The sequence below is a fragment of the Musca vetustissima genome, unplaced genomic scaffold (genome assembly GCF_032173495.1).
Source record: "Musca vetustissima isolate MV318-11 ecotype Yass unplaced genomic scaffold, APGP_CSIRO_Mvet_v1 utg24363, whole genome shotgun sequence".
NCBI lineage: Eukaryota > Metazoa > Arthropoda > Insecta > Diptera > Muscidae > Musca > Musca vetustissima.
The window spans coordinates 479,227-505,560 of NW_026884828.1; the positions used below are offsets into that span (position 1 = coordinate 479,227).

General features: G+C 36.1%; 1 protein-coding gene across 2 annotated transcripts; it reads right to left on the reverse strand.

The window, feature by feature from the left end:
• Positions 1 to 476: 476 nt before the first annotated feature.
• LOC133331854 (uncharacterized) lies at positions 477 to 12,063 on the reverse strand. Of its 2 annotated transcripts, none has more exons than XM_061540238.1 (3): positions 10,737 to 12,063; positions 736 to 903; positions 477 to 607 (listed from the first exon to the last, which is right to left on the reverse strand). In XM_061540238.1, the coding sequence occupies exons 1-3, from the start codon at positions 12,037 to 12,039 to the stop codon at positions 486 to 488; spliced, it is 1,593 nt and encodes a 530-aa protein (XP_061396222.1). In that variant the 5' UTR covers positions 12,040 to 12,063; the 3' UTR covers positions 477 to 485. The 2 variants fall into 2 exon arrangements, with proteins under 2 accessions (XP_061396222.1, XP_061396221.1); XM_061540237.1 differs by having other exon boundaries at positions 736 to 966.
• Positions 12,064 to 26,334: the final 14,271 nt, after the last annotated feature.

Consider the following 26,334-nt stretch of genomic DNA (forward strand, 5'->3'; position numbering starts at 1 on the left):
TCTCGTTTACTCGGTTCCATGTGAACTAGTTTGCGATTGTTTGCGATTCTACAATCAGTGTAGCTTACGAACTATGAGTGTTTCTTTTTTCATATTTCCCTACAAATCTAAGCAAGTCTTGAGAATTGGAAACTAAAACTATGACTTAAAGCTAGGGTTGTTTCAATTAAACATTACACTGAGTGCACGCTGAGTTACCGCGCAATATTGTCGAAGCGGTTGGTTTGTGATGGTTACTAGGCTGTATTGTCGTCATCAGAGGATGTGATTTTGTCAGCTGCAATTAATACATCATGCCCGGGTGGACAGCTGCACCTCCGCGTTGGAAGTAGACATTGGGATTGCTGCTTAAGGTCGGCTCCAGCGTGGTATAGAGATTCGTGTCGTCCGGACGTATAAACAGACCTGCGTTAAAAAGCGGTTGGTTTGTGATGGTTACTAGGCTGTATTGTCGTCATCAGAGGATGTGATTTTGTCAGCTGCAATTAATACATCATGCCCGGGTGGACAGCTGCACCTCCGCGTTGGAAGTAGACATTGGGATTGCTGCTTAAGGTCGGCTCCAGCGTGGTATAGAGATTCGTGTCGTCCGGACGTATAAACAGACCTGCGTTAAAAAGAAATGCCGTATTTATATAAAATGTTCATTCCGTAAAGTATGTGTGTTCACGTTTCTGTCGAGAGTAGGACCGGACCGCCTATTTAATTGACAGACTAGTCTCACTCAATTCTTACCTGGATATCTTAGAGTTTGTGCTATATGTGCTTGTGTTATGGAACTCAAGGAATTTCCCAGGTGTTTCAGTGTTGGCGGGGCTGGCAATTGTGTCATTCCGGCGGGTGCCAGAGGTGGCGGTGGTGGGGGTTGTGGGTAGAAACAAAACGGATGCGTTGTCAAGTGTGCTGGAAAATAGTGATACATGCGTGTGTAGCTCGGTGGTGCAGCGGTGACCAATGCAACGCGATCTTTGATTTGGAATTTTTGTAATGCATGCGTACATGTGGTGATTATGCAATGTGTGTATGTGTGTTTGAGTGTGAGGTGCAAGTGTGAGGTGCAAGTGTGCGTAAAAAGTAAGGTTTGCAGACATGTCCAGCATTTGCCGTAAAGCATTTCAAATTCATGTGTTCGAAAGCAATTGTATGGCATTTACATGCAGTGAGTAAGAGACACGTGTTCGTCGCGTATCAATCCGACGGTAATTTATCAATTGTAATGAATGTCGAGAACATGATGTTAATGTATGTCCATATTGATGCCGTAGTGGTGTAGGATGGATCGTATGTGAATGGGTGTATGTGCCGTGATGCAGTTGCATTAAAAATAGCAATTTTAAATAAACAAAAACACAAAAAATAAACATTTGTGAACATATTGTAATTACAAAAAGGTGTGTTATTTACATATAAATTGATGAGCATTGCGAACGGGATGAACTTTTTCAAAACAGTGAATCAAGTGAGACTAGCAAGCTACTGTCTAAATAAATTTTCGACTTTTTCATGAATGTACTACAAATAACATCCTCTGGACGGATATGTATGTACCACGTTAGGAACTCAGCCAAACAGACTTGTATTCCTATTAAAATGCTTACCACCGCCCGATGAACGCAGATGATTTCATAATAACGGCAGCTAGTGTCTACACAAAAACATTTCTCCGAAAAACATACGAGGGTCCTGCGGTATATATCACAAGCCACAAAATACAACATCCAAAACAATCTCCACATAATGTGAATAGCTGAAATTTAAAACTTTTGTTAGAATGCCATTCGATACCAAAATATTGGCGAGTCCGCAAAGAACAAAAAAAAATAATAATAATAAACGAGGTACGACTTAGCATACAAGAAAAAAGTAAAATGGTCATAAAATCGATGGTTTGTTCTCAATTTCAGAAAACACCACCAACCGACGTGATCATTCGGAGCCATATTTTTTTCTAAGTATATCAAATTCCATCACAAGGAATGTCAACACAATTTCAAACCGAAAGTGAACGATTGTTTACCTCGTCATACGCAAATGTCGTCATCATAGGCCGTGCGTCTGCTACTTTTGGCAGTAATCGAATAACTGTTATTTTTTTATGGATGCGCAACGAAAAGGACCGAAGTAAGATGTGAGTCAATTGAAAATGTTAGGGATGTTCTTTCTGCTACGAACAACACTCTAACATCACCCTACGTCTAGGCCATCTCGAATTGTTGATACATTCGCAAAGCAGGACGTTTTTATTAAACTATGATGTGCATAATGTAGTTCGATTACATTCTGTCACAGGGGTGTTTTGAGTTTCACATTCTTTCATGGATTTCTGTATATCTCTGTCTGAATTAAGTTTTTTGTTTTAAACACGTTCCATATATACATCGAATCCTTTTACCATTGACTCTTCGAAATATTGTGTAGCCGCATAAAAAGAGGCAGGTAAACAACGAAACTCCAATGACAGCGCATTTAACGCAACATAAAGTGGGTGGACAAGAACAAGATCAGAACTTTGTGTTTATGCAATGTTTACGATTCGCGTGAGGTTCGGTGACTATCAAACCAACTTTAGCAAAGAGCCATCCAACTGCCTCTCCGAGCCAACCAACCAGAGGCCAAGTGACTGAGTGACACAGCTGAAGGAATAAAAAACAAGCAATTTGATGCCAGATTTAAGCACGCTCTTTCCCTGGGACATGACTTTTAACGTGATGGAGAAAAATACCCTAGAGGCAAAGCGAATGTGCTGGCCTGGCGTCTAACAGTTGACTGATGTTTACAAGCAGATTGTCATTGGATTAACATGTTTTCGTGTTACTCCTTTGCCTTTTGTCGTCCGCCGTTGTTGTCGTAGTCAGTGGAACGTTGAGATTAGTTTGTGCCTGTGTGAACAATAGTTTCAATTCCAACGAAAAGTGCGGCATGTTCCACGCTATGTCCGAGTCATTTAACCAACATTTCTATGATTTAACTAATGCAAAGGTAACCGAATAAATCCGAAAACGAACTAATTGGCAATGCTTTGGGGTCATTGTCAAAGTAACCACCACAACGGCGCCTTGTGTAGTTTGAACTAATGCCTTGGATCCAAATGTAGGACGTTATGCTAAACACAGAACGATACAAAACGTCAAATGCTAAGCGTGACTAAAGATTTGTTCCGAACGGAAAAATTAACCCCGGGTTCAATATATATAAATATATAAATTATATTTTGTCAGCCCAAACGGCAAACTGCAGAAGAAAGCGATATTATAAATTATTTATAAATATTTATTACACTATGGTACAAATCGACAAAAATTGTCGCAACTTTAACGTCATCTTTTTTTAAAATCCTCCAACTTTGAGACAATTTTTGCGCCATTGTTTGTTCAATATGTATATATATATATAAATTATATTTTGTCAGCCCAAACGGCAAACTGCAGAAGAAAGCGATATTATAAATTATTTATAAATATTTATTACACTATGGTACAAATCGACAAAAATTGTCGCAACTTTAACGTCATCTTTTTTTAAAATCCTCCAACTTTGAGACAATTTTTGCGCCATTGTTTGTTCAAAGACCTATTCTTGTAACACATTCAAATAACAGCACATTTAATTTCGCGTCGAATGAATTCTTATTGATTCCAGTTAGTTAAAAACTGTGCAAGCGGGCGCCATTTTAAGATTTTTACTGATAGGGAATTTTTTGAATAACCAAATTTTTTTCTCCTTGCGAAAAATTAATTTTTTTCATATGCCGCAACTTTTTAAAATAATCCCAACTTTGGTATTGTTCATCCAATTTTATCTAGTAAAATCTTAATCGGCGTAAAAATGAATTTACTAGCATCTTGAAATGTTGGCAAAAATATTCTTCTTCTCAGAAATGTTGTACCCTCCAAATTACTTTTGATTATTTTTAAAAAAAGAACAGAATTAAAAACAAATTTTCGTCGAATTGCATTTGCTTTTCTTGATATTGAACTTTTATTTTTCAGAAAGACGGCACTGTATCTCCCGAATGTAATGATGTAGTGACGTCAAATTTTGTTCATATCCTATTTAGGATATATATATATATATATATGCTATATGCTCATTTATTCAATACCTACTTTGTTAATAACATGGGCGGTTAGGCGATAGCAGCTAATGTGGTATACTACTCTACATTTCTAGCTACATATATATATATATATATATACATATATATGGACGTACGCAGGGATCGGCCCGGGACACCCCCCATATTAATTTTTTCCCAGTTTTACCTACAAATGCGATGAATGTCCATATGGATTTCAGAGCCTTTTCATAACGTTAAGAATGGAATCAATTAGTGTGGACAAAGGTGACCACATTTTGCACGAGATCTTTACTTTAAAAATCACTCGATGGCAAGTTAGTGAAGAACAACGACAAGGTTGTTACAACTGTTTGCTACTAGTGTTGGTCGGCTGACAAGGACCATGTGCATGGTTATTACGAAAATCATGCAACCGACTCGCTAACTCACCTGTTCACTCACATAAACCAAGTGTAATGCAATCCTTGGCTATTAACGAGTTTTGAGTGGTATGCGGCTGCATTTAGCAATGACTTTGGTGTTTGGCTACAAACAATTTCAATGAAATTGAAAACAAATGATTAGATTCTGTTAAATTCAAAGCTAAATGACTCCATTCGAACTAGGCAGTTTTTAGTCGTGGCGGAGAATTAGACAACCTAACAGTTCGGCAGCCAACTCCAAGTAACAGGTTGGACCAGCTGTCTGCAGTTGTCGAGCCGACAATGTAACATCAAATATACTCTACGCCCGAATCGTCTAACATACATAGATACCCTGAAAGTTAGACTACCGGCCAAGAGAGCTATTTAGCCGGTAAAGAATAATGTTGCGGAGTGTGAATATTACTCATATAGTTACTTACTCTAACTAAGTAACAGAGTATATACACTCGGACAAAAGTGTATATTTTGTTTATGTATGAACAGAGGGGGTCTCCTCAGTGCTTTATCACACATTGCACATTCAGTAAAAAATTGGTCGCATATTGGAAATTTAATGAATGGACAACTACGCAACCTGAAGGCTACATAAGCTAGTAACCGGCATGTATATATTTTTCGTTGAACCGTTCCGAAGAATCGAAAAGGCCGGGGACAGTGATCATTCGGGTAAAACGCAGATAGAGAGCGAGAGAGACAGAAAGTCTAACGGAATACAGGGAAATTGTAAAAAACACAAATCTTTGCTTCAAGAGCCATCATAGTTTTAGAAGACAGGTTTTCGCGGGAAAGCTGAGCAAAAAAACAAAATATATGTGTACTGCTACAAATTGAGTTATTGGCTTCTGATGATTAGATAATGGAGCGGCAACTTTGCTTAGTAGGTTATTGAAGGAATGATTTGGTGTGCATAGCTTCGTTCAGAAAATGGGGCGCGGTAAAGAAGTAATTTGTATAGAAGTTCATATTGTGATTGCCAAATATGGGTAGATATGATGAGAGTTGAAATATAAAATATGTATAATCAAATATATGATACATATCTAAATATCGCACGGCACTAGGCTAAACGAGTGAACGAGTTCGACACGCTCATAATTGGGACCTTGACTGGTTGCGCGTCCTATGTATAAGAAAAATTCAATTATTGTGGAAGCTACGCATTTGTTTTACATTAACACAAATTCAGCAAGCACTTTATTTTAAACATTCAATATTATTATTAATAATAATTTTCTATAATTGGGAAAATTGAAGCTGATGTCGGGTCAGAAATTGTGAATTGCTTCGATAATGTCATTCATACATGTTTACGAGTTTTTAAATTTCAAAAAATGTTCAATGTCAGCTAAGCTGATGTCGGGTCAGAAATTGTGAATTACTTCGATAATGTCATTCATACATGTTTACGTGTTTTTAAATTTCAAAAAATGTTCAATGTCAGCTACCATTAATTTTAGTCCGCAATGTCACTGAGTATTTTTGTTGCTAATTTGTTATCTAACAATATTTCATCATAACATATCATAAATATATTTGGCCAGATCTGTTCAACTACGCTTTCTTGTAGACTACCTTGTACTTCTGCATTTAAGTGGTTTAGCTTGTACTTTTTGTCAAGCTAGTGCTATTTTTGTTTCTTCGGTTCTTTGCTTGTTCATAAGAGATGCCAAGACATTTCTTAATGAAAACTACATCATCACCGCATCAGTACAAACGCAACTGTAAGACAAGGAAACCTCGTCAATGTTTAAAATTGACTGACGTGTTTTTCATTCTTTTTGCACGCAGTCTCTGTTACCTGGGGAGACGGCTATCTGGCTGGCTGCCCGGCTTGCTGACAGACTGCCTTTCGTAGTCACTGACCGGACGTTTGCCAATGCAGTAACAAGTGGCCTCTTGTCTCGTATCATTAAAGTTCAAGGTTATTTACAACGATGGCGGCATCGTAGTTTGGGAATACAACCATCAGATAGAGCCGAATTATTATCATAATGTGGCCGATGACGGTGGTGATGACGACAGTGGATGCACTCGTCTATAAAATATACCCCGTCCTGAAACAGCCGCCATTGTGAGCATCGCATGACACTGGAATATACAACTTTTTTTGTTGACATCCGTAACACCGTTTTATTTTTAGATTCTGGGGTTTTTTTTAATGGTCGACCTTTTTATTCTTTTTGATATATTAGGTGTTAGTAATGTTGTTGTTGGTGTTAACATTTGATATGTGACATGTTTAAAATATATTAAATGTAATATCAAAGGCTACTAGAGTATACAGTTTGTGACAACAAGGATAACCAACTGTGTTGATAATCAATGTATTGAGAGGAGTTATATCGAAAAGTAGTGTCACTAATGCCAGATTTACCGATGTATACACCTATTCCCTTAAACCACACAGTTTGTTTTCTAGTTCCAGTCTACGCGATCGGCAACAGTAGCAACGTATGTAGCCAAAGATCAAAGGATGACACTCAAGGTTAAATGTTTAGGGATTGCATAAGTAAAATTGCGTATGTGATTCATATGCATGTTACAACAATTACAACTACTTGAGCCAATAATGTGTTTTCATAGTAAAATCTTAAAAGTATCATATGCACTATAACGAATGTCGACCACTGTTGTACAATATAAAACGTATCCAAATGATTTATGTCTGTATCGGAACGTTTTATTTTAAATATTAAAAAATCATCGATGCCGACATCCCTAACATACTATTTCTTGACGAGAAGTTTGTCGTAAAGAACCGCTCCTTTTTTATCAATAAATTAAATCGCTAGGCCCCCGCAGATTATACATACACAACTGAAATTGTCTTGAATGGAAGCTACATTTCTTTCAATCATCGTCTATTCTTTATTTCATCGTGTCTCAGCCGCTGCCAACATAAAACAACAATGCTCTTTTTTATTTACTGCAAACATTATGAATGCATAGCCAGAACAAATTCAATGAAATTTAGATTTAGTTTTTTGACAAATCATACTTAAAATTGGAGACTGAATGACAAACGACTCCCATTGTTTCTGAAACTAAAACTGGAAAGAGAAATCAATACAAAACATAGGGGGGGACTACTTAACTGTAAATCGTGGAAGCTTTCTAATAGAAATGGATACCATGCTTTGGTCACTTTAAATAACAATGGGGGCAGCAAATGATGCATCATTAAATAGTGTGTTCACACCTTAAAGTATATAGAAGAATACACTCTCTTTGTTCTAAATACATATATATATATATATATATTTGTAAATATATATGTATATAATAAATAAAACACTTTTCCTTTTTCTAGAGCTACTTTCCACATCAGACGGCCACTGGAGACAACTCAGCAGTGAAACATGAAAAACAAAATGAACAATCGAAGACAGTTAAAAAAGGCGGCGCGGCACACACTCTCATAATTAAATTCATTCCCACAAAATGCACTATTTAACAACGGATTTAATGAACGAATATTTCATTAAACATCGTTTTCAGTTTGTTTGGAGAACACAAAAGACAACTAGAGCTCCCCAACTATGCTCTTATTTCGGGCGATGATGAAAATGGGGAAACGAAGCAGTCAGCTAACAGCAGACACAGCAAAAACAATATCTAGACAATCATTTGGAAAATGTTTAACGAGTTGAAATTTCACAGAGCATGAGCTAGCTAGCTCTACGTATTAGCTGACTGGCTGGCTGGCCGGAGCGAGCAAGAACACAGAGCAGAGACACAGTAAGTACAATGATTATTCATGAAATCATAGGCGTATAGTATGAAATATTTAACTGTAGTTTTCAACTACCAACTATGAGCATTTTTTTACTCAAACGACTGTTTTTTTTCAGTCGTAAAAAACTTCATAGTTTTCCCACAACGCAGTTCCTCTTAACTCTATAATTTGTTGCATAGGGCCATTTTGTTGTACAACTGAAATAGTCCGAAACTGTTTACACTATTCAATACCACAATTGGCATTGGATACTAAAAGCAAATAGTGGATGTGGTGAATATAGTTGATGTGGTGATGATTGACCTTTTCTGTCAACATTCTTCCACTAGTTATTCTGGCCGTAAATACGTTATTTGCGTTTAGGTAAACCGGTGGCTGATCCAGATGCCAAAAAAATCTGATAATACTACAAAGCCAATATTGTCAGTGAGTGGGCAGACTTGGCCTAACGTTGCTATTAATCTCGTTACAAATGCTGGAACTTGGAACAATGTAGATGCTTTTCAGAGAAGGTCACATCAAAAACTGAGGTAATCGAGTCTTGTAAAGACAACCAATTACAATTTGCATATGCCTATTCCTAGGTGACCAGTAATTGGCAATGTACGCTCCCAACATTCATTCGTCAATCTATTGTCCACGAGGCACTTAGCGGGAACACTTCAGATCAACGTTGTTTCTTCAGTCTTTTGTTGTGGGTACGAATTTTTGTTTTTAGTTTTGATTCCAATCCTCTGTAAATTTAATTGAAATGACTTGAAATATGTTATCAGGTATTATTGCCTAACCCCATACAATGGCCATGATTATGCTTTCTTCGACTCCAGTTATATGTCATGCCTTGGTTGTTGGCGTTGTATTGCACTGCACTGCAATTTGACAGAACCGCGATGCGGCAAGTAGTTTGTCTGTTACCGTAATACATGTTAAACAGTTGCTACTACTTAAGTACTCGCCACTTCACTTCCTTGTTTAGCTGTTGTCTGTTAGCCAGCCTAGCCGCACAGGCGCGGGAGGTCTTGTCATGCGCATAAATACCACGAACCATGTTTCTTTTTCAATTCGTATTATTATCACTACCACTACCATCGTAATTATTATTGTTGTTGTATAATCGAACATTGAGCGGGTATGTGGGCCGGGGGGAGGGTGAATGGAAGATGCACTGCTGTTTTGAATTTGCTTTTCACTTTTCACACGTTACGCAAAATGCAAGGGAAATTACTTGTATGTATTAACTGATCAGCACTTCGTTGCTATACCCAACTGATCCGCTACCTGGCAAAATCACAAAATACAAATCAAACTTAAAAGCCAAGCCAGCGTTTGCAATGGGTTTCAATGTTCGATAGTGAAAGCGTTTAAATGCCCATGATGCCCTCTTATATAATTTTTGAATTTAATTTAATAATAACTAAAAACATTAGTATTTGCCAAATCGAAATATCGTAACAAAACATAACGACCTGTAGTAATAAATTTTGAAATTTTTAATGGAAAAAAGACAACGCAAACGGTGCTATTGTATTTTCATAGCAACAACAAAGACAACACTGTTAATAGCAGCTAAAACTCATAATAGACGAAACGAGCGATTTTAACACTTCTACAACGACGTGTTAGCGTCTGTGTTGGCTGTTTACCGGCGTTGTAAATACTTCGGTGAAAAACAAAAGTGTGAGCAACTCCGCCAAACAATGGTCAGAATAACAGAGGTTAAGGTGGTGGCAGTGAACACACACACACGCACACAATAACTCCCATTGCATCCGCATGTTGAAACAAGCAAGAGAAAAATCTAAGCTGAAAATCGACTGTCACTTGCGTTTAGTAAATATGTGATATACAGTCAACGCTCGATATAACGCATGATGAATGAATTCGTTATAACGCAAAGTTTTTTAGATGCAATTTTATTAACAAACGAAACAAAACCAAAAAGCAAATCCGCATATCAACGCATTTGTGAGTAGAAAACGAACATAATAACATGTTTACATATTGTTTTTATGAGACAATCGCATTATTTTTTACCATTCGAGTTATGGAGTCACTCTAATGCGTTCGCTTTCTACTACATTTACTCATCTAACAAGTACGAAAAAAAGAACAATGATGGAATTATAATCGAAATCCTTAAAGTGGTCGTAGACAATGTCCGGTGCAATTCTAATAGTCTTTGTTTTTATGAGACAATCGCATTATTTTTTACCATTCGAGTTATGGAGTCACTCTAATGCGTTCGCTTTCTACTACATTTACTCATCTAACAAGTACGAAAAAAAGAACAATGATGGAATTATAATCGAAATCCTTAAAGTGGTCGTAGACAATGTCCGGTGCAATTCTAATAGTCTTTCTCTTGGGAAAATGAAACTAGCTCAACTTTTTCACTGTTTTGAAATGTATTCGGGAATTGTGTTATTTATGAAAACATGTTTCGGAATAAGTGAGTTGGAAGTGAATGTAAATAGACCTATAAAAAAAAGAAACTTACCTCCTGCGTTTAGAGCATTTGGCGAATGTTTCATATTAGCTCCATTTCCCGAATTCGATGCAGAATTCTGAAATGCACCGGCTCCGCCGCTCATTACGCCGTACTTGATTGGCTTGAAGTGGAAAAACGAAGGAGAATAACCAGATCCGCCTCGACTCAGCGAACTGAATTGTTCTTCTCGATCTTCTACGTATAGTCCCTCTTTCCCCATGGCGGCCAACTGCCTTCCTTTGGGCATAAACATTACCAGAAACACCGTTGCCGATGTGGCAACCAGCCCGAAAGCAATACACGCGTCCTTGTGCCGTTCGGCTACAGCCAAGCCGCACAACATCCAACCCAGCCAAATGGGTATCGCACCTCCAATTGCCAAACCAATGTAAGTGGCTTCGCGGTAGTTGTCCCTTATTCCTCGTGATTTGATTGCCAAAACGGCAACAAACACAATCAGAAATATTATGTAGATAAGCGAGAAGAGGAATTCGGAGAATTGTGTTTTGCATAAAGGTATGAGTACGGTGCCAGTTGCTGTTATGCGGGCGAATATGTCGTTACTGCTATGTTGGAATATTGACGACAGCGAAGAGCGCTCACCCTGTGCGGGCATCGAATTGGCCAGAATGTTATTAGCGCCCAGCGGCACCGACAGGGTAAATAACTCCGGAGGCGTTGTTATTAGCCACTGAGCTCCGATGGCCACTTGTATTAGAACGGCAAACAATAACAGCAGACCTTGATATGGCGCTGGCAAATATACCCCGCCATTCAGACTAATGAGAAACACGCACTTAACTAGCAGAGCAGCAAACACCAGGGCGTATGAAACGCCTACTCCAAACCGTATTGTCCCACAAGTGAGAAGAGATGGCTGGGCGGTTATTATGGCTCCTAAACCGGCGCATGCAAATAGACCCAGCAATAACATTTGTCCCAAAAACAAATGTCTTCGCGATGGCGACGTCCTCCAAGCCTTAAAGAGCACAAATATTTCAAAAGCCGCCATCATTAGCATTGTTAGAGACGCTAGAACCAAGACGGGAACAACCCACGGTTCTTTACGTAGTCCCGTGAAGGTAGGATATGTGGATATTATGGATGGTGGTGTTGAGGTGCTATTGGTAGAATATGTTGATTTCGGTGCCACTATCAGTACGGAACGTGGCGGGCCCGTTGGTGCTGATATTGATGGTTGTATGAAGTTCGTCAACCCCCGTCCCTTGGAAGGACCGGTCTTTCCCGGAGCTGGTGTACTGAATGTACCGTGTGTAGAGCCAGCTGGCACCAGGAAGAACTCAGTGGACATTTCCACCAAACGATCAGCCTTAGAGACATTAGCCACAGCAACATTATTAGCTGTATCTACGACATTGATATCTTCACGGCGATTCAGTTGTTTTCCTTTGCGATATCTAGGTGAAACAGTGACGGCTTCGTGAATTCGTTCGTCCAGCGTTTCCACAGCCAGCGTAAATACATCGAGATTGTGGGTATCCCGGTCCCCCGATATCACTTTACTTTTTTGTTTACTTTTACTGTCGTTACTCTCAACACTTACAATGTAATTACTTCTATTCAGTACACTATTTACACTGGCATCCGTGGCCATACTTGGAACCGTGTGTCCGTAACCATAAACTTTAACGCCCGATCTACTAGCGTGCACATTTACGTTTTTCTTACGCGGCATTAAACGCTCTCCGAATCTAGGCCCTGCACCTTGCGCTATCAGCGCGTCAGCATCCATGGCGGAGACGACACGCGGAATATGCACTCCAATGGTGATCACCCATAGGAATGCGGCTAACCAATAGTAGTGGGAGGATTTTCGTAGAGGCGGCGTCGTTTTTATTGTCCGTTTGACACACATTCTTAGTGCAGTCGCGGCCCTCGACCGTCTTTCGTGACGGACCATGCCTAACTGATCCACATTAGCACTGCATACATATATGCTGCGAACTCAATCACTGAACCGAACCAGATTGTTGTGCTACAGTTTGCAAGTCGCCGTTGCTGCTGCAGATGTTGATGCAGCTCTCTGACTAAACATCCACTGCAATACAATCGTTTGGCCTAAACAAAAATTCTCAGAGCTCTTGTTGCACTTCGCCGTCGTGTTTGCCGTCTGCAGCATCGGTTACATTAGTTTTTCTTTTAGTGTTGATTTCGCACAGATTCGTTTTCGCTTTTGTGACTTCGTTCGTTGCCACACTTCGATTGGCACGCGATTGTTATTCTCTCTGTATTTCTCTCGCCGTTTAATTTTGTTGTAGCGGTTCACGCGCACACTTCGTACATCTTATCGCTTTGCTCGACCGTCAGAGACTGTTTAGCCGAGAAGAAGGTATTGTTGGTGCTACCCAAGGCGCAACTAAGGAACATTAGTTTATCTTTGGTATGGCATGGAACATGATGTTTGTTCGTTCAACACGTTGGATACAACCAAAGAAACAGTCGAATTATCTGCTTACACACAACAACAACAGCGACCCCAAAAGTATGAACCACCACAGTTGTTCATTGTTGCTCGTCACAGCCCTGTTCATATCCAATGCGTATGCGTTAGGAATAAAATAGAGCCCAAACAATGACACCAATGATATTTAAAAAATCGGCTGCTATCAGTGACGGTCAATGTCGTTGAATTTAAGCACAAACTTCTTCAGAAGTACACCTGAGAAGGATACTGACGAAAGTCTTTTTCACAGTGAAAAACCCCCACTTGGCTTGTCGCATGTCGCCTTAATCATACAACAGTAGAATGTCAATAACCGGCACAATATTTTTAATCAAACATCCATGCATAAATTTGTGTAAAAAAGGAAAAACAAAAAAAAAAAAAAAAACCCAAAAAACAACAATAACAGTTGTCTACGTGCCTCGTGATTTAAATGATTACTTCGTATATTTAACTGCTTGGAGTGTGTCTGTCGTGTTCCGTCAACTATGGCTGTTCAGGTGGCTATGTCTGTGTCAATTGTAATAAGCCCGTTGTACATTAAGTTGGTTGCCATATTGAAGAAACTATTAATTTCATTAACAACGTATATTGTAAGTAACGTTTAGGTGTATCGTCTCTTTTGGACATTTCAATTAGCCGAACATAATATGTGGGTGCGGATCAATAATCTAGCAACTTCTCCAACTTCAGTCGTAGTTACACCAAATGCAAGACTGTTGCCATCAAGCATCGATCACTATCACATTTTGGGAGAATTCTGTTATCGTGAACTTTATGAAAAATTAAAAAGGTTTTTTTAATGAGTTTATCTGCGACCCTCTCTATTGTACTCATTCAAAATATCGTGTACAGAAATTAATATGAAAATGTTTAATATTAATTATTATCTAGAATTCTTTTTCGAAATTCTTATGGACGATTAAAACACCCATGAAACTCTTTCAGTTTTTAAGTAATAAGCAACAAGAAGAAACTAAGTCCTATTAATTGATTTCTAATTCTTTCGTTTAAGGGGACCTCCCCCCATTCTCGGGGTCAACATATTTTATGATTTAATTCGAGTCTACACTAATCCAAGAATGTCCCTACAAAATTTCAAGAGAAAATCTCAAGAACACTTGAAAATATAACCGATTTATTGTGTCAGCATCAAGTGACGGATAAAGGGCTTCTCAAACTTTAAACGCGTTTTTCTCCTTTGCGAATGGCGGGCACGATAACTCAAAAACTAATAACCCAATCGATTTCCAAATCTTTACACGTTTCTCTGTGAGTGTATAGCTATCGTATGAACAACGATAAAGCCAATCGGTGAAGATCTTCCTTATTTTTTAACTTGGTTTTTGGTCAAAAATCGGCAAATTTTCAAAAATATTTTTTCAAAGGTCCGCCATTTTGTTAATTTTAGAGCGAAGTCAATAATCCTAGTTCATACGAGAGCCAGACATGTACTCTTTCTAACACCGTTCGGATGGAATTTTCGGATACCGATGTTCCAGTGAGGAGTTATCATGCCCGCCATCAGAAAGAAGGACTTTTCTTTAATTACAAAAAACAACAACAATTGTTTTGTAAATTACTAATAACCCAACTTCAAACTAATAACCCAATCGATTTCCAAATCTTTACACGTTTCTCTGTGAGTGTATAGCTATCGTATGAACAACGATAAAGCCAATCGGTGAAGATCTTCCTTATTTTTTAACTTGGTTTTTGGTCAAAAATCGGCAAATTTTCAAAAATATTTTTTCAAAGGTCCGCCATTTTGTTAATTTTAGAGCGAAGTCAATAATCCTAGTTCATACGAGAGCCAGACATGTACTCTTTCTAACACCGTTCGGATGGAATTTTCGGATACCGATGTTCCAGTGAGGAGTTATCATGCCCGCCATCAAAAAGAAGGACTTTTCTTTAATTACAAAAAACAACAACAATTGTTTTGTAAATTATTTTTCTTCTCTTTTAAATCTTCAAATATATGTGCAAAGTTACAAACTTTTGCAAGCATTGGTATTGATTTACCAGCCCATTGAAAATCTTGAAAAATTAAAATCGGGAATGGGTGGGGTTCCCTTAAAGGAATTAAATACGACGTAGAACTATAGTGAATTCTAGTTATTCGCCAGTTGCACACTTGAGTCGCTACAAAACTTATCTAAATCTAATATTCATAGACGTTGTAATCCATTTTATCGCTTCACATGAAATCAGATAAATTTTAGACTTGATTCACTATTATTTTCCACCCACCCTTGCTACTTGTGTCTTCTGAAAATGGTTCATCAGACTTAGTTTGCTGACGCGAAGTTGCTTATGATATATTTTTCTAATATCAACGGCATATAACTTAAAAATTAGTTGAATTTTATTAGACGACTGCATAAAAGATATGTATGTCACTCATACAGAGAACTCCGTATATAACTAAACTATTAGTTTACCCATTCAGCTCTTCTACATAATTTTATTAGGCGAGAACATAATATGTACATATGAGTGTGCAATAGTGAAACCTCTGAAAATAACAAACCGATTAGAATATAATATTGTAAGATGTAGTGCAACTTCGAATTTATTTTAAATTACTCTTTCCGTTTTTTATATTGAAACTTAAAAGTAGGCTAGATGAATGATATTCTTGAACAGCTTTTAAATGTTGGTCTTGTGTGAATTGAACGATTGTGGATTAACACAAACGCATGTACCTTCATACTTGCGGTATAAGCTAATAAAGAGCACAAGTAGTTTACCGAATTCCATCAATAACACAGCACAGACCGAGAAAACACATTCAGAGATTGAAAGGGTTACCAGAATGTACAGTATCGAAATTGTATAGAGGTAAATAACCTTAGACAACGAAGCCCGGCAAAACCGATAATATCGACATCTGAAATAGTTTCTGTACTTGAAGTGGCTTATGCGTGTCCATGGTTTGAAGCAAACAACACGGCGTAGGGGGGGAGCAATGAAACAGATTTAAATGAGCACAGTGGGTGATATCCCATGACTGCTAAACTTGATGAGCAATTTCAAAATCGAAATATTTTTATTTTTCGGAGATATTCGGTCATCATTATTTGTATGGTCTTAAGAAGCTTTCATTTTTGTTTTGCTCAATTTAATCTCCCAGAGTCATAATTAGCAAAATTAAGGCACTGCTCAGCCGACGCTATCTGCCGAGGGACCGTTGCTCATTCGGTTGACCCTGTTCAATGGGTTTTAAGAAAACACTTGTGTCGAAAATGAAACCGAATAGATGGATCATTTAGCCGATAATTGAGTATCAATGGAAAGAAAGTGGTGAGCAATTAGATAACTTAACTATGCATTTAGTTTGGTTTCTTGGCAGACTGCTAACTCGCAATGGACCAGACAAATACTCCGTAGGCCATGTATTAACTAATGATGATAATAAAGGTCACATCATTTTGCCCAACTTTCTTTGAAATATTTTATGTATTTTCTGTGAAAATGTCGATGCTTTGGTGATTGATAGATTATCGCTGTTTCGTACAAGTTCACATTGCTGATGAAGGTCGTTTATTTGTTCGTATTCTGAAGAAATTTCACCCAGAGAAGAAGCCGTATAAACTCGTTAGATTTTACAAGCAGACTTCAAATAATTGTTGGTCACTGTAAGGGTAAAGCTTAGAAACCCCGCTAATTGAAGTCGGCTCTAAAAATTTAAATTTGGCCTTATCGGATTTTGCATCATACTTTCTACATAAATGCGCATCAGTTAGTGACATCCAATCCTTACTTTCCAAGAAAATGTGTTCTTTTTTGTTGATTTGTGTAGTGATGGCAATATTGATGCCAATGTGCCTATTCTCAACTCTGTGGGATATTTTCGCTTTCGCCCTCAGCCAAATGTGTTCAACAGCAACGCGTTGATTGAACAGAAAGATTATGCCTCCCTCTGTGTTCTTCCTTTTTATGTTAGAAGATTGGTTAAGAATCAAAATGGGGTCAAGTGTCAAACACTCCGTTTGGGAACACAACCACAGCTATATAACCCTAAATGTCCAGACCAAGTGCAATTTCTTTGGTATCATGCACACACACAAAATATCTGCATATTTAAAGATGCTGCGGAGAAAGGGGTAATGGAATTTAGTCGCCAATATTGAACTTTTGCAATTGTAAATTACATACTTTTCCGAGATTGTGGAGATACTGTCTTTGAGCCTTCGTGAGTTTAACTTTTCTATTAATGAGTTTAAGAGAAAGTGTTCTGAACATATATCTTATCATGTGTGATGTATCTTATCGTAAGATGTACTACATGTTGCATTGAAGTACCCAAAACTCGTAAAACGCGAATAATTTCCGAAAAGTCCATATGCCATTAACGCGCATCCGATTTCGGTGTGCACCCTGAAAAATACATCGATCTATACCGATTTCAATGCGCTTCATTAAGAACCATGGATGACCCACCTCACACTATTTGGGTACATCTCTCTTTCGGCTGAAGTTTTTAAAGTTCTGTTTTCGAAAAAGATCAAAATCCGTACTAGGTCATTTATTGAAGTGGAAATGATCCACAGAAAATGCAATCAAATCCGCGATATTTTCAAAAACATTTTTTTTTTTATCAAATTTCATGTTTTTTGGATGGTCAGTTCCCGCCGTTCTAGTAGATGGATTTTCACGAAGATTTTATAATATGTGATAGCACAAAATTTTCATCTTCGGATGAGTATTACTCTGATGCTGTGCATACTACATATATACTCAGATTCGAGACTACAATAATCTTATAATCGATTTTTAGAAATCCCTGTTTGCGCATTAAAGCGAGAAGTAAAATTAAAAAACACCCAAAATCGAGCTTCAAAATGTCAGCATCATTTAAAGGTAGATGCAGTTAAAATTTTGAAAAATGATACATAAAAAACGTTTTGTTGGCTTCTAGATTTACTTGGACACGAAGACCGTGAAATTAGTAGCTTAGTCACAAATCGGCAGAGAACATAAAGAGAACTGGTTCGCCTCAACCTGTTTTTACACATTTTTTACATTAAAGTAGACACAGCTTACACCCAAATAAAGTTTGGAAGTCAATACCATGAAAAGTTTTCAATATCCGATGAGCTAACCCAAAACTATTCACTTTTTTCATATAATTAACTAATTCCCAAGTTATTAAGGGGTGAACCTCAGCTTCAGATATGTTAAAAAATTGGCAATATTGCCCATATATATACATGCTATGGTTTGCGAATTCCCTTATCATAAATTAAAATAACGCTAAAAGTATGCTTTACTATTTCATTCATTTCTTTAACAGGGTAACACAGAAACTATTATATTCCAATATCCACCAACTACTCTGGTGGCCAGGTTAATGATGGTTTTTACCGGGCAAATCCCCAAGGGGTGGGTAATTTTGCGGGTATTTATTTGGGTATTTACTATATTGAATCGGTAATACAACATCTTACATCCTATTTTCAGGTTTCTGTTATCAAATCGATTTAAAATGGATAGTTCACAATACTTTAAAAACGCGTGTAAATACTTGGGTAAATAGCCGAGTATTTACTGTTGAAATGAAAATATAAAAAAACTTCGACGGTGATCCCCAACACAACCTTCAATATTTTTCACTAATTGTGTATTATTTTTATTAAGTGTGTAGGTATCTGATAAGCCTACTTCGCCTTATACTGCCTTTTTGCCTGAAGAAATCGATATGCTCCTAGTAACTCAATTTCCAAATACAGTAAACTCCTGATAATTCGTAACCCCGATTATTCGTTAGCCAAAATTTCAATTACAAAAATTTCTCAAGAAGTGTTTGGTATTCAATTTGCTGGCTAGGCGTTTTGAAAGTTTGAACAACGAATTTCTGTTGTCCTATAAATAACTACAGAAGACGATACACATTAGCATTGTGAAACTGATGGATATGAGATATGGGTCTCCAAATTTCGCGGTACCATTTTACAATTCTAAAAACAATATGGGTGTTTGTGGTTACCCGGCCGTCTGTCGGTTTTTTTTTATAATCAGGACTTCAAACGATTTAAATTGATACCAATATTGACTTAGTAAAACATACCAGGGTGCCAACGGGACTTTTGAGGTCCAAATCTCTGGAAGGACTTAAGGTCTTCACATGGTAAAATACACAAATGCGACTACCAGCATCAATATGCCTGGAATTGGGCAGTAAAGCCTCTTCAGTTGGAAAATGCTAACAGACAAATTGAAAAGAACGGGGTGTATTTTTACATAGCTAAAAGTACGATGTCATACCTAATGCCTTAGCGCAAACAGAATTCGACTTTTCAAGTGAAGTCATCGAAAATTCTAGTTCACTTTGTTGTGAAACGTGTCAAAACAAATGTATCTTTTTGAATACGGAGCTTCCATGCAATTTTATTTTTGTAGCAGTTGATAAAGATAAAAAATATAGAAATGCAATCGGTAAATTTTTGTCATAAGTTTTAAAAACATTTTGAAGTAATGCACTTATCGTCATCGTATTAGTAAGTATGAGTAAATATGGAATTTGCACTTCTCCTGCAATGAATAGAATTTAAATACAGTATAAACTCTATAATTCGTAACTCGCTAATCCGGACTACATTTCACAACTCATTGCGTATCCTAATATCCGGATTGATTGACTTTATTTGAATCAAAAATCTCGATTTTTACTGTATTTTGAAAATGTAAATTTATTTTCAATGTGTGATTCAATTCGGATGGTTCTTATCAAATAATTGAAGAACCAAAAGCGTCTGAAAATCCCCAACAAAATACAACGGAAATTGTCATAGATAAGCACAGAGGTGAGGAAGAATGGCGAACAACTTACAGATATGCTGGCATACAGTCGACCATATATATTACGAACTGACATCTTAATGTTTTCTCTGTTCACATTTGTTAATCAAATTCATAGACGAACACACTGAAATTAGGTATAGACTGTTAAATGTTGATTTTTAAAAGATGTTCGTGAAAGTATCAGAATGTACAAACTCTCCTAGCTTAAATTGAAGTCCATTCAAATATTAACGTGTTTATGCCTAAAATCTTCTAAAATAAAAACAAGGAATATAATTTGATGTGGAAAAACACACAGCACAAGTACATCACAAGTTTTCAATGTTATGCTATTTTTAGTAAACGAATTAGTTTTGTGATGTGCCCAATGTTATAGTTAATGTCCATTATAAACGGGTTCGACTGTAAATATATTGACGACCGCGAAATTCACTGGGGTTTTGCAAATTATTCTAGAGAATATATTTGCGTTTTAATAATAAAAAAAGCAGGGACAAACTCATATTGTTACCAATTCGTTTGTTTTATTTCAATATATGCAAGCAGTCGGCAAACTCTCAGTGCCAAACAGCGCTCAGTACGTTGCAGAACTTCGATCAGTACACATCATTAAAGTATAATTTATTGAAAGATGACTACAAACAGAATAATTATCGCCATATTTGTATGTGGTTTGTGTTCGGTTTACGCCCGATCAGTTTCCGTTATTGGCGATGTGTACATTGTAGTTGAAAATGGTACTGTGTGTACTTAGTAGCATTATTATAAAGCCAAAAATATAATAACATTTGTAAACTAGATATATTTCAGTGCGATAAGGTAAAATGCCCTCAAGATGCTGAACGATGCTTGGTAACTAAAGAGAATGACCCCAAAAACCCTTCACTTTTAGTAAGGACAAATATATGCTATTCGAGGACAGGCGAACAATTAACCAAATTCTCGACTACCCAAAATGTTGATCCAAACAGTCAAGTGAAAGTACACGTCGAAGGATATCGCAGCGGCGGAATCAGTTCAATAAATTCCATAAATACAAACGATTTTGACTCAAAAGAATTTGGTCTTCAAATGGAGAAATTTAATAATAATCTTAACAAAGGATTGGAGAATTTGAATAAGGGGCTGAGTCAAATGAGTTATAATCTAGCACACATGTTCGATTAATTTTATTTAAAACTTAAAACTTGTAATGAATGCCATCCACATTTCACTACCACCAGATAATACGATGATCATTACCAAACGCAATCTAGCAAATGTATAAAATGCGTAGACCATTTAAGTATGCGAAAGGGGGTAAATTATATATTTCCATGTGCGACATTTTAATAAATATATATTTTTGAACATGTTTATAATACACATCGCATTTTGAGTTTCAGCAAATGTGGCAATCTCAATCTCTGTAGGCAATTATGGTATACGTACAGCAGAATACACACATTGAGTTAAAACTGTCGCTAATGTAGTGTTTCTATTATGTTCATATTTATAATATATTAAGCAACTGAACCAGTACGCGTTCTGGCCCATTTTTCTAGCCTTTAATATGCACAAACAATAAATAAAATGGTTTCCAAAGCATGGGAATTGAAAATCAAAATATTCCATGTTTTATTTCAGTACTCTCTACTGTTTTATAATTATATCAGATTTTTATATGTCCAACTCTGAATCAAATATTATGATCAACAGTAAAATTTCCAAATTTAAATCAATATGTTCATTATAGTTTTCGAAGATATACAGACTTATTCTGTTCTTAAATTCCCTGTTAATTTGTCCGCTCTTCCCTTTAAAGTTATCCTGCATTAACCTAGACAAAGTTCGAATTCGAACAAATTTGCTATGTGAAATATTAGTTATTCTGTATGTGGTGACAATTTGTACAAACTTCTATGACAATTTTGAATATTATAAAAAATTTCATTTACATTTATTTTTTCTCTAAATCGATAAATAAAATGCAATTATGAATCCTTTAGATGAATATGTACATTTAATCACAAAAGTAATTATACAGGTGTATACATATCGACGCCTCCGAACCATAGTATGCTAAGTCGACTTAGCATGATTTAAAGTTCTTCACGTTTTTAGATACTACGGTCCTCAATTTAAATTCTCTGAAATTTTGGTAATCATCGGCCAATCCAAACCAAAGTTATAAGCAAAAATGTACTCAGCATGGCACGTAAGATTTAAGAAACTTCCATACCATAATGTGGTAAGTACACTTAGCATATTTCGGCTTGGAACTTTTTGAATTATTTCGAATGCTAAGTAGACTTAGCATATTACAGCACGGACTTTTTTATGACGAGTTCGCTGATTTCGCTTCTAAAAAGGAGAAGTAATAACTACAGAGACCATGCTAAGTTACAAAGAGGGAAATCAAGGTAAGCAATTTAAGAATACATTAGTTCTCGCGTTTATAAAATATTATATCTTTGTGCATATGTTTGTAACAGGCAAAATAAGACGAGTTAGACCCATAGTTCCTTTTGAGAATATGCATAAAATCACGTTCTGAGTCGATTTATGTATGTCCGTCCGTCCATCAAAATGAAATTTCGGTGTCGGTTCCTTAATGGTAGAATTTTAATGGGAGAATTTTATAGCGACGGAATGCTTGATTTGGCATTTTCTAGTTGCCGGATGAGTTCAATGGAGTACGTTCAAGTCTTTGAAGATATATTATTGCCATTTTGGGAAAGCAGCAACGATGGAGGACTCGTTTTCAGCAGGACAACGCGCCATTTCATTCAAATCCGCATGTTCTTCCGACTAGAATGTGATCGAGAACTATGCGGAAAACCGCCAATATCAGACTGTTTTAACCTCAAAGAAGTAATAATCAATAAATGGCGGTCAATCGACGATGATTTGCAAAACAAATTGATAGAGAGTATGATGGATAGAATTTTGGATCTTTGATGATTTGCAAAAAAATTGATAGAGAGTATGATGGATAGAATTTTTGATCTTATTCAAAATAAGGGAGGCCCTACCCATTATTGATTAATGTTATGTTATTTTATTTAAGGTTTTAATAATAATTATATCTAATTTTGAAAAAGTTGTGCAGCATCAATAAATTTAAGTTTGCAGAATTAGGCGAAACCATAAAAAATAATCAATTATTTTTGTTGAATAATATGTGTTTTTGGTCATTTTACTGTGTACAATAACTTAATGGGTCCATTTTATTTGTCAACTAATATACCAATTGAATTAAAGGCGCGTCTATAGTTGTGACACGTAGTGTATATTATAATCTTAGTTGGTCTAAGTATAATGACAATAAAATGTATCAGAATTTTGTTCCAAACCAGAACATGCTATGTATAATTAGACGACTAATCAGAGTAAAAAGGTCCGTAACAAAACATGCTAAGTCGACTTAGCCGACTTATTGTGAAATGTTTATCCTTGCTAAAGTATTCTAAGTCGTTTTTAGCTATAATCTGCTAGAAAAATTTTAAATTTAGAAGTGCTACCAAAATTATATTTAAATTTCGTTAAAATCAGTAAAACATTTAATCTTCTACCTCACACCGCTCCCGAGATAACGCCCGTAAACTTTGAGAGCTTCTCCTGAAAAACTGACTTTTCAGACTTAGCATACTATTCTTCGGAGGCGTCAATATATTTTGTGTTTAAAACGAAAATCAAAAGTACTAGTAAAAGTTGTTTCTTCGTACATAAATTATTTGATTGATTGATATTCTTGAAGAAAAAATTAAATTTTTTAAATAAATAAACTTAATTAAACTTTAATTAAATAAACTTAAAATTGTGTAAAATATTAGTAAGTGTTCATTTCAACCGCCGATTTCTTCTGTTCTGCCATCATCCAAGGCATGGCCCAAATATCAGGTCATCTAGAAGGCGACAAAAATACAACCCCATACGTACATTTACTGTCAAACGAAAATTTCTTTTTTAAATATTATATGTATATACATATATATATATATATTAGCGAAGTGCCCGCTACTTCGTCTTCAATTTCTATTCGTTCAACAAAATCTAAATTGTACAAAGTTTAATACACATGTCAATCGTACACTCCAACCAGTGTTGCCGATTTAGCACTTTTAGTGCTAGATTTTGCACTTTTCAAACTCATTTGGCACAAAAAAATGGATCTATTACTGGCCCAGCCAACCTTTAAGTACCCCGCACCATGTGGTGTGTATTCATAGTTCCGAAAATGGGCACTAAAACCTTAAAAGTACGCAAATAGGACACACATTTTATATGGAGAAAATTGTACTAATAAATATGTTCTACCCATGGTACAATTATACAAGGTATGGTAACTTTTGTCAAAAAGGAAAAAATACACCACTACCTTATGTATGTATGTCGATTGCCATTTTTTGAATAAATTATAAAAAATATATTTTCAAGATTTAAACATGATTGTTACAATGTATATATATATATATATATAAGTTTAAGAGGCAAATATTTATAAATATATATATATATATATATATAAGTTTAAGAGGCAAATATTTATAAATATAAATGATTTAGAAATTTTTGCTGAACACTTGATACGCGAACATTTCGAAAGAAAATAATTTCATATAATTTATGCCATGAAAATGCGGGTAAAACCTTCAAAATGCTGAAAATACACGTAGGTCCATATTTTAATATGAGTGATATATGCAAACCTTGACTTAGATTGATAATTTTCTTCATATGTAGCCTCAGCCTCAAAAAACGCGCAGTGTGAAATTGCAATGTATGTGGAACATTTCAAAGCTCTGTATTGCGAGCTATATCGTCATTTAATCAGACAGATGGACATGGCTAAATCGTCATAGCTCTTTCTATAATTTTTTTAGCACTTTTATTTGTATAAATAAATAAAAATAAATAAATAATTTTTTTAGCACTTTTATTTGGCACTTTTTAAAATTTTTTAGCACTTTCTAGAATTTTTTGAAACAAAATATAGCATTTTTTCAACAGTCATTTTAATTCCCAATTTCTGTTTACCTACATATAAACTTGTACCAAATTGAGTACTTTTTGTACCCATAAGTACGAATTTCCAAAACTACCTCAATCCTACACCTTAACAGTAATTTTTATTCCAAAATTCTGGAGTCCAGCTTACATATAATCAAGTTGTACCAAATATAGTACCATTTAACATACATAAGAACTATTCTTCCATACCTTGATTCTACACTCCAACAGCAACCATTATATAAAATTTTAGATTTCCAGCTCTCTCTATTCACCCAAATTCAAATTGTACCAATCCTAATTCATATTTTTAAAATTCCATCTTTATACACTCAATTAAATGCAAATAGTACAATTTAGTACTTTTCACACACATACGAATTTCTAAAACCATTTCCATAAATCAACACTACTTCCCAACCTGTATTCCATACAAAATTTCACGATTCTAGCTATATATATATATATATATATATAGGAACTAAATTTAGTAAAGTTTAGTACTTTTCGTACACTTATAGGACGAATTTCCAAAAAACCTTTTGTACATCATGCTAAATTTCCATCAGAGACCCGCATTCCAAATTTCAGAATTCTAGCTCTTCTTGTTTGCCTAATACAAAGGGTACCACATTTAGTACATTTTAGTTCTTTTCTTCGTACCCTTCTAGTTCGAAATTCAAAAGACCAAGCCTACACACCAACATTAACCCACACTCAAAATTTCAAGCTTCTAGCTTCAGCCGTTTAGAACTAAATTTAGTAAAGTTTAGTACTTTTCGTACACTTATAGGATGAATTTCCAAAAAACCTTTTGTACATCTTTCTAAATTTCCATCAAAGACCCGCATTCCAAATTTCAGAATTCTAGCTCTTCTTGTTTGCCTAATACAAAGGGTACCACATTTAGTACTTTTCTTCGTACCCTTCTAGTTCGAATTTCAAAAGACCAAGCCTACACACCAACATCAACCCGTTTAGAACTAAATTTAGTACAGTTTAGTACTTTTCGTACACTTATAGGATGCATTTCTTTCGTTCTAAATTTCCATCAGAGACCCGCATTCCAAATTTCAGAATTCTAGCTCTTCTTGTTTGCCTAATACAAAGGGTACCACATTTAGTACATTTTAGTACTCAAATTTTCAAGCTTCTAGCTTCAGCCGTTTCGTCTGGGCGACGATCTGTCAGTCACTCATCCACTTAACACTAAGCTCTTTATATATTAAGATATATATACATATATATATATATATATACAATACAATGAAGTCTTCCAAATATGTATTAAATCGTTTTACAACATTCGCTTAAATATTGAGATCAGAAGTGTAGATGGCCCGG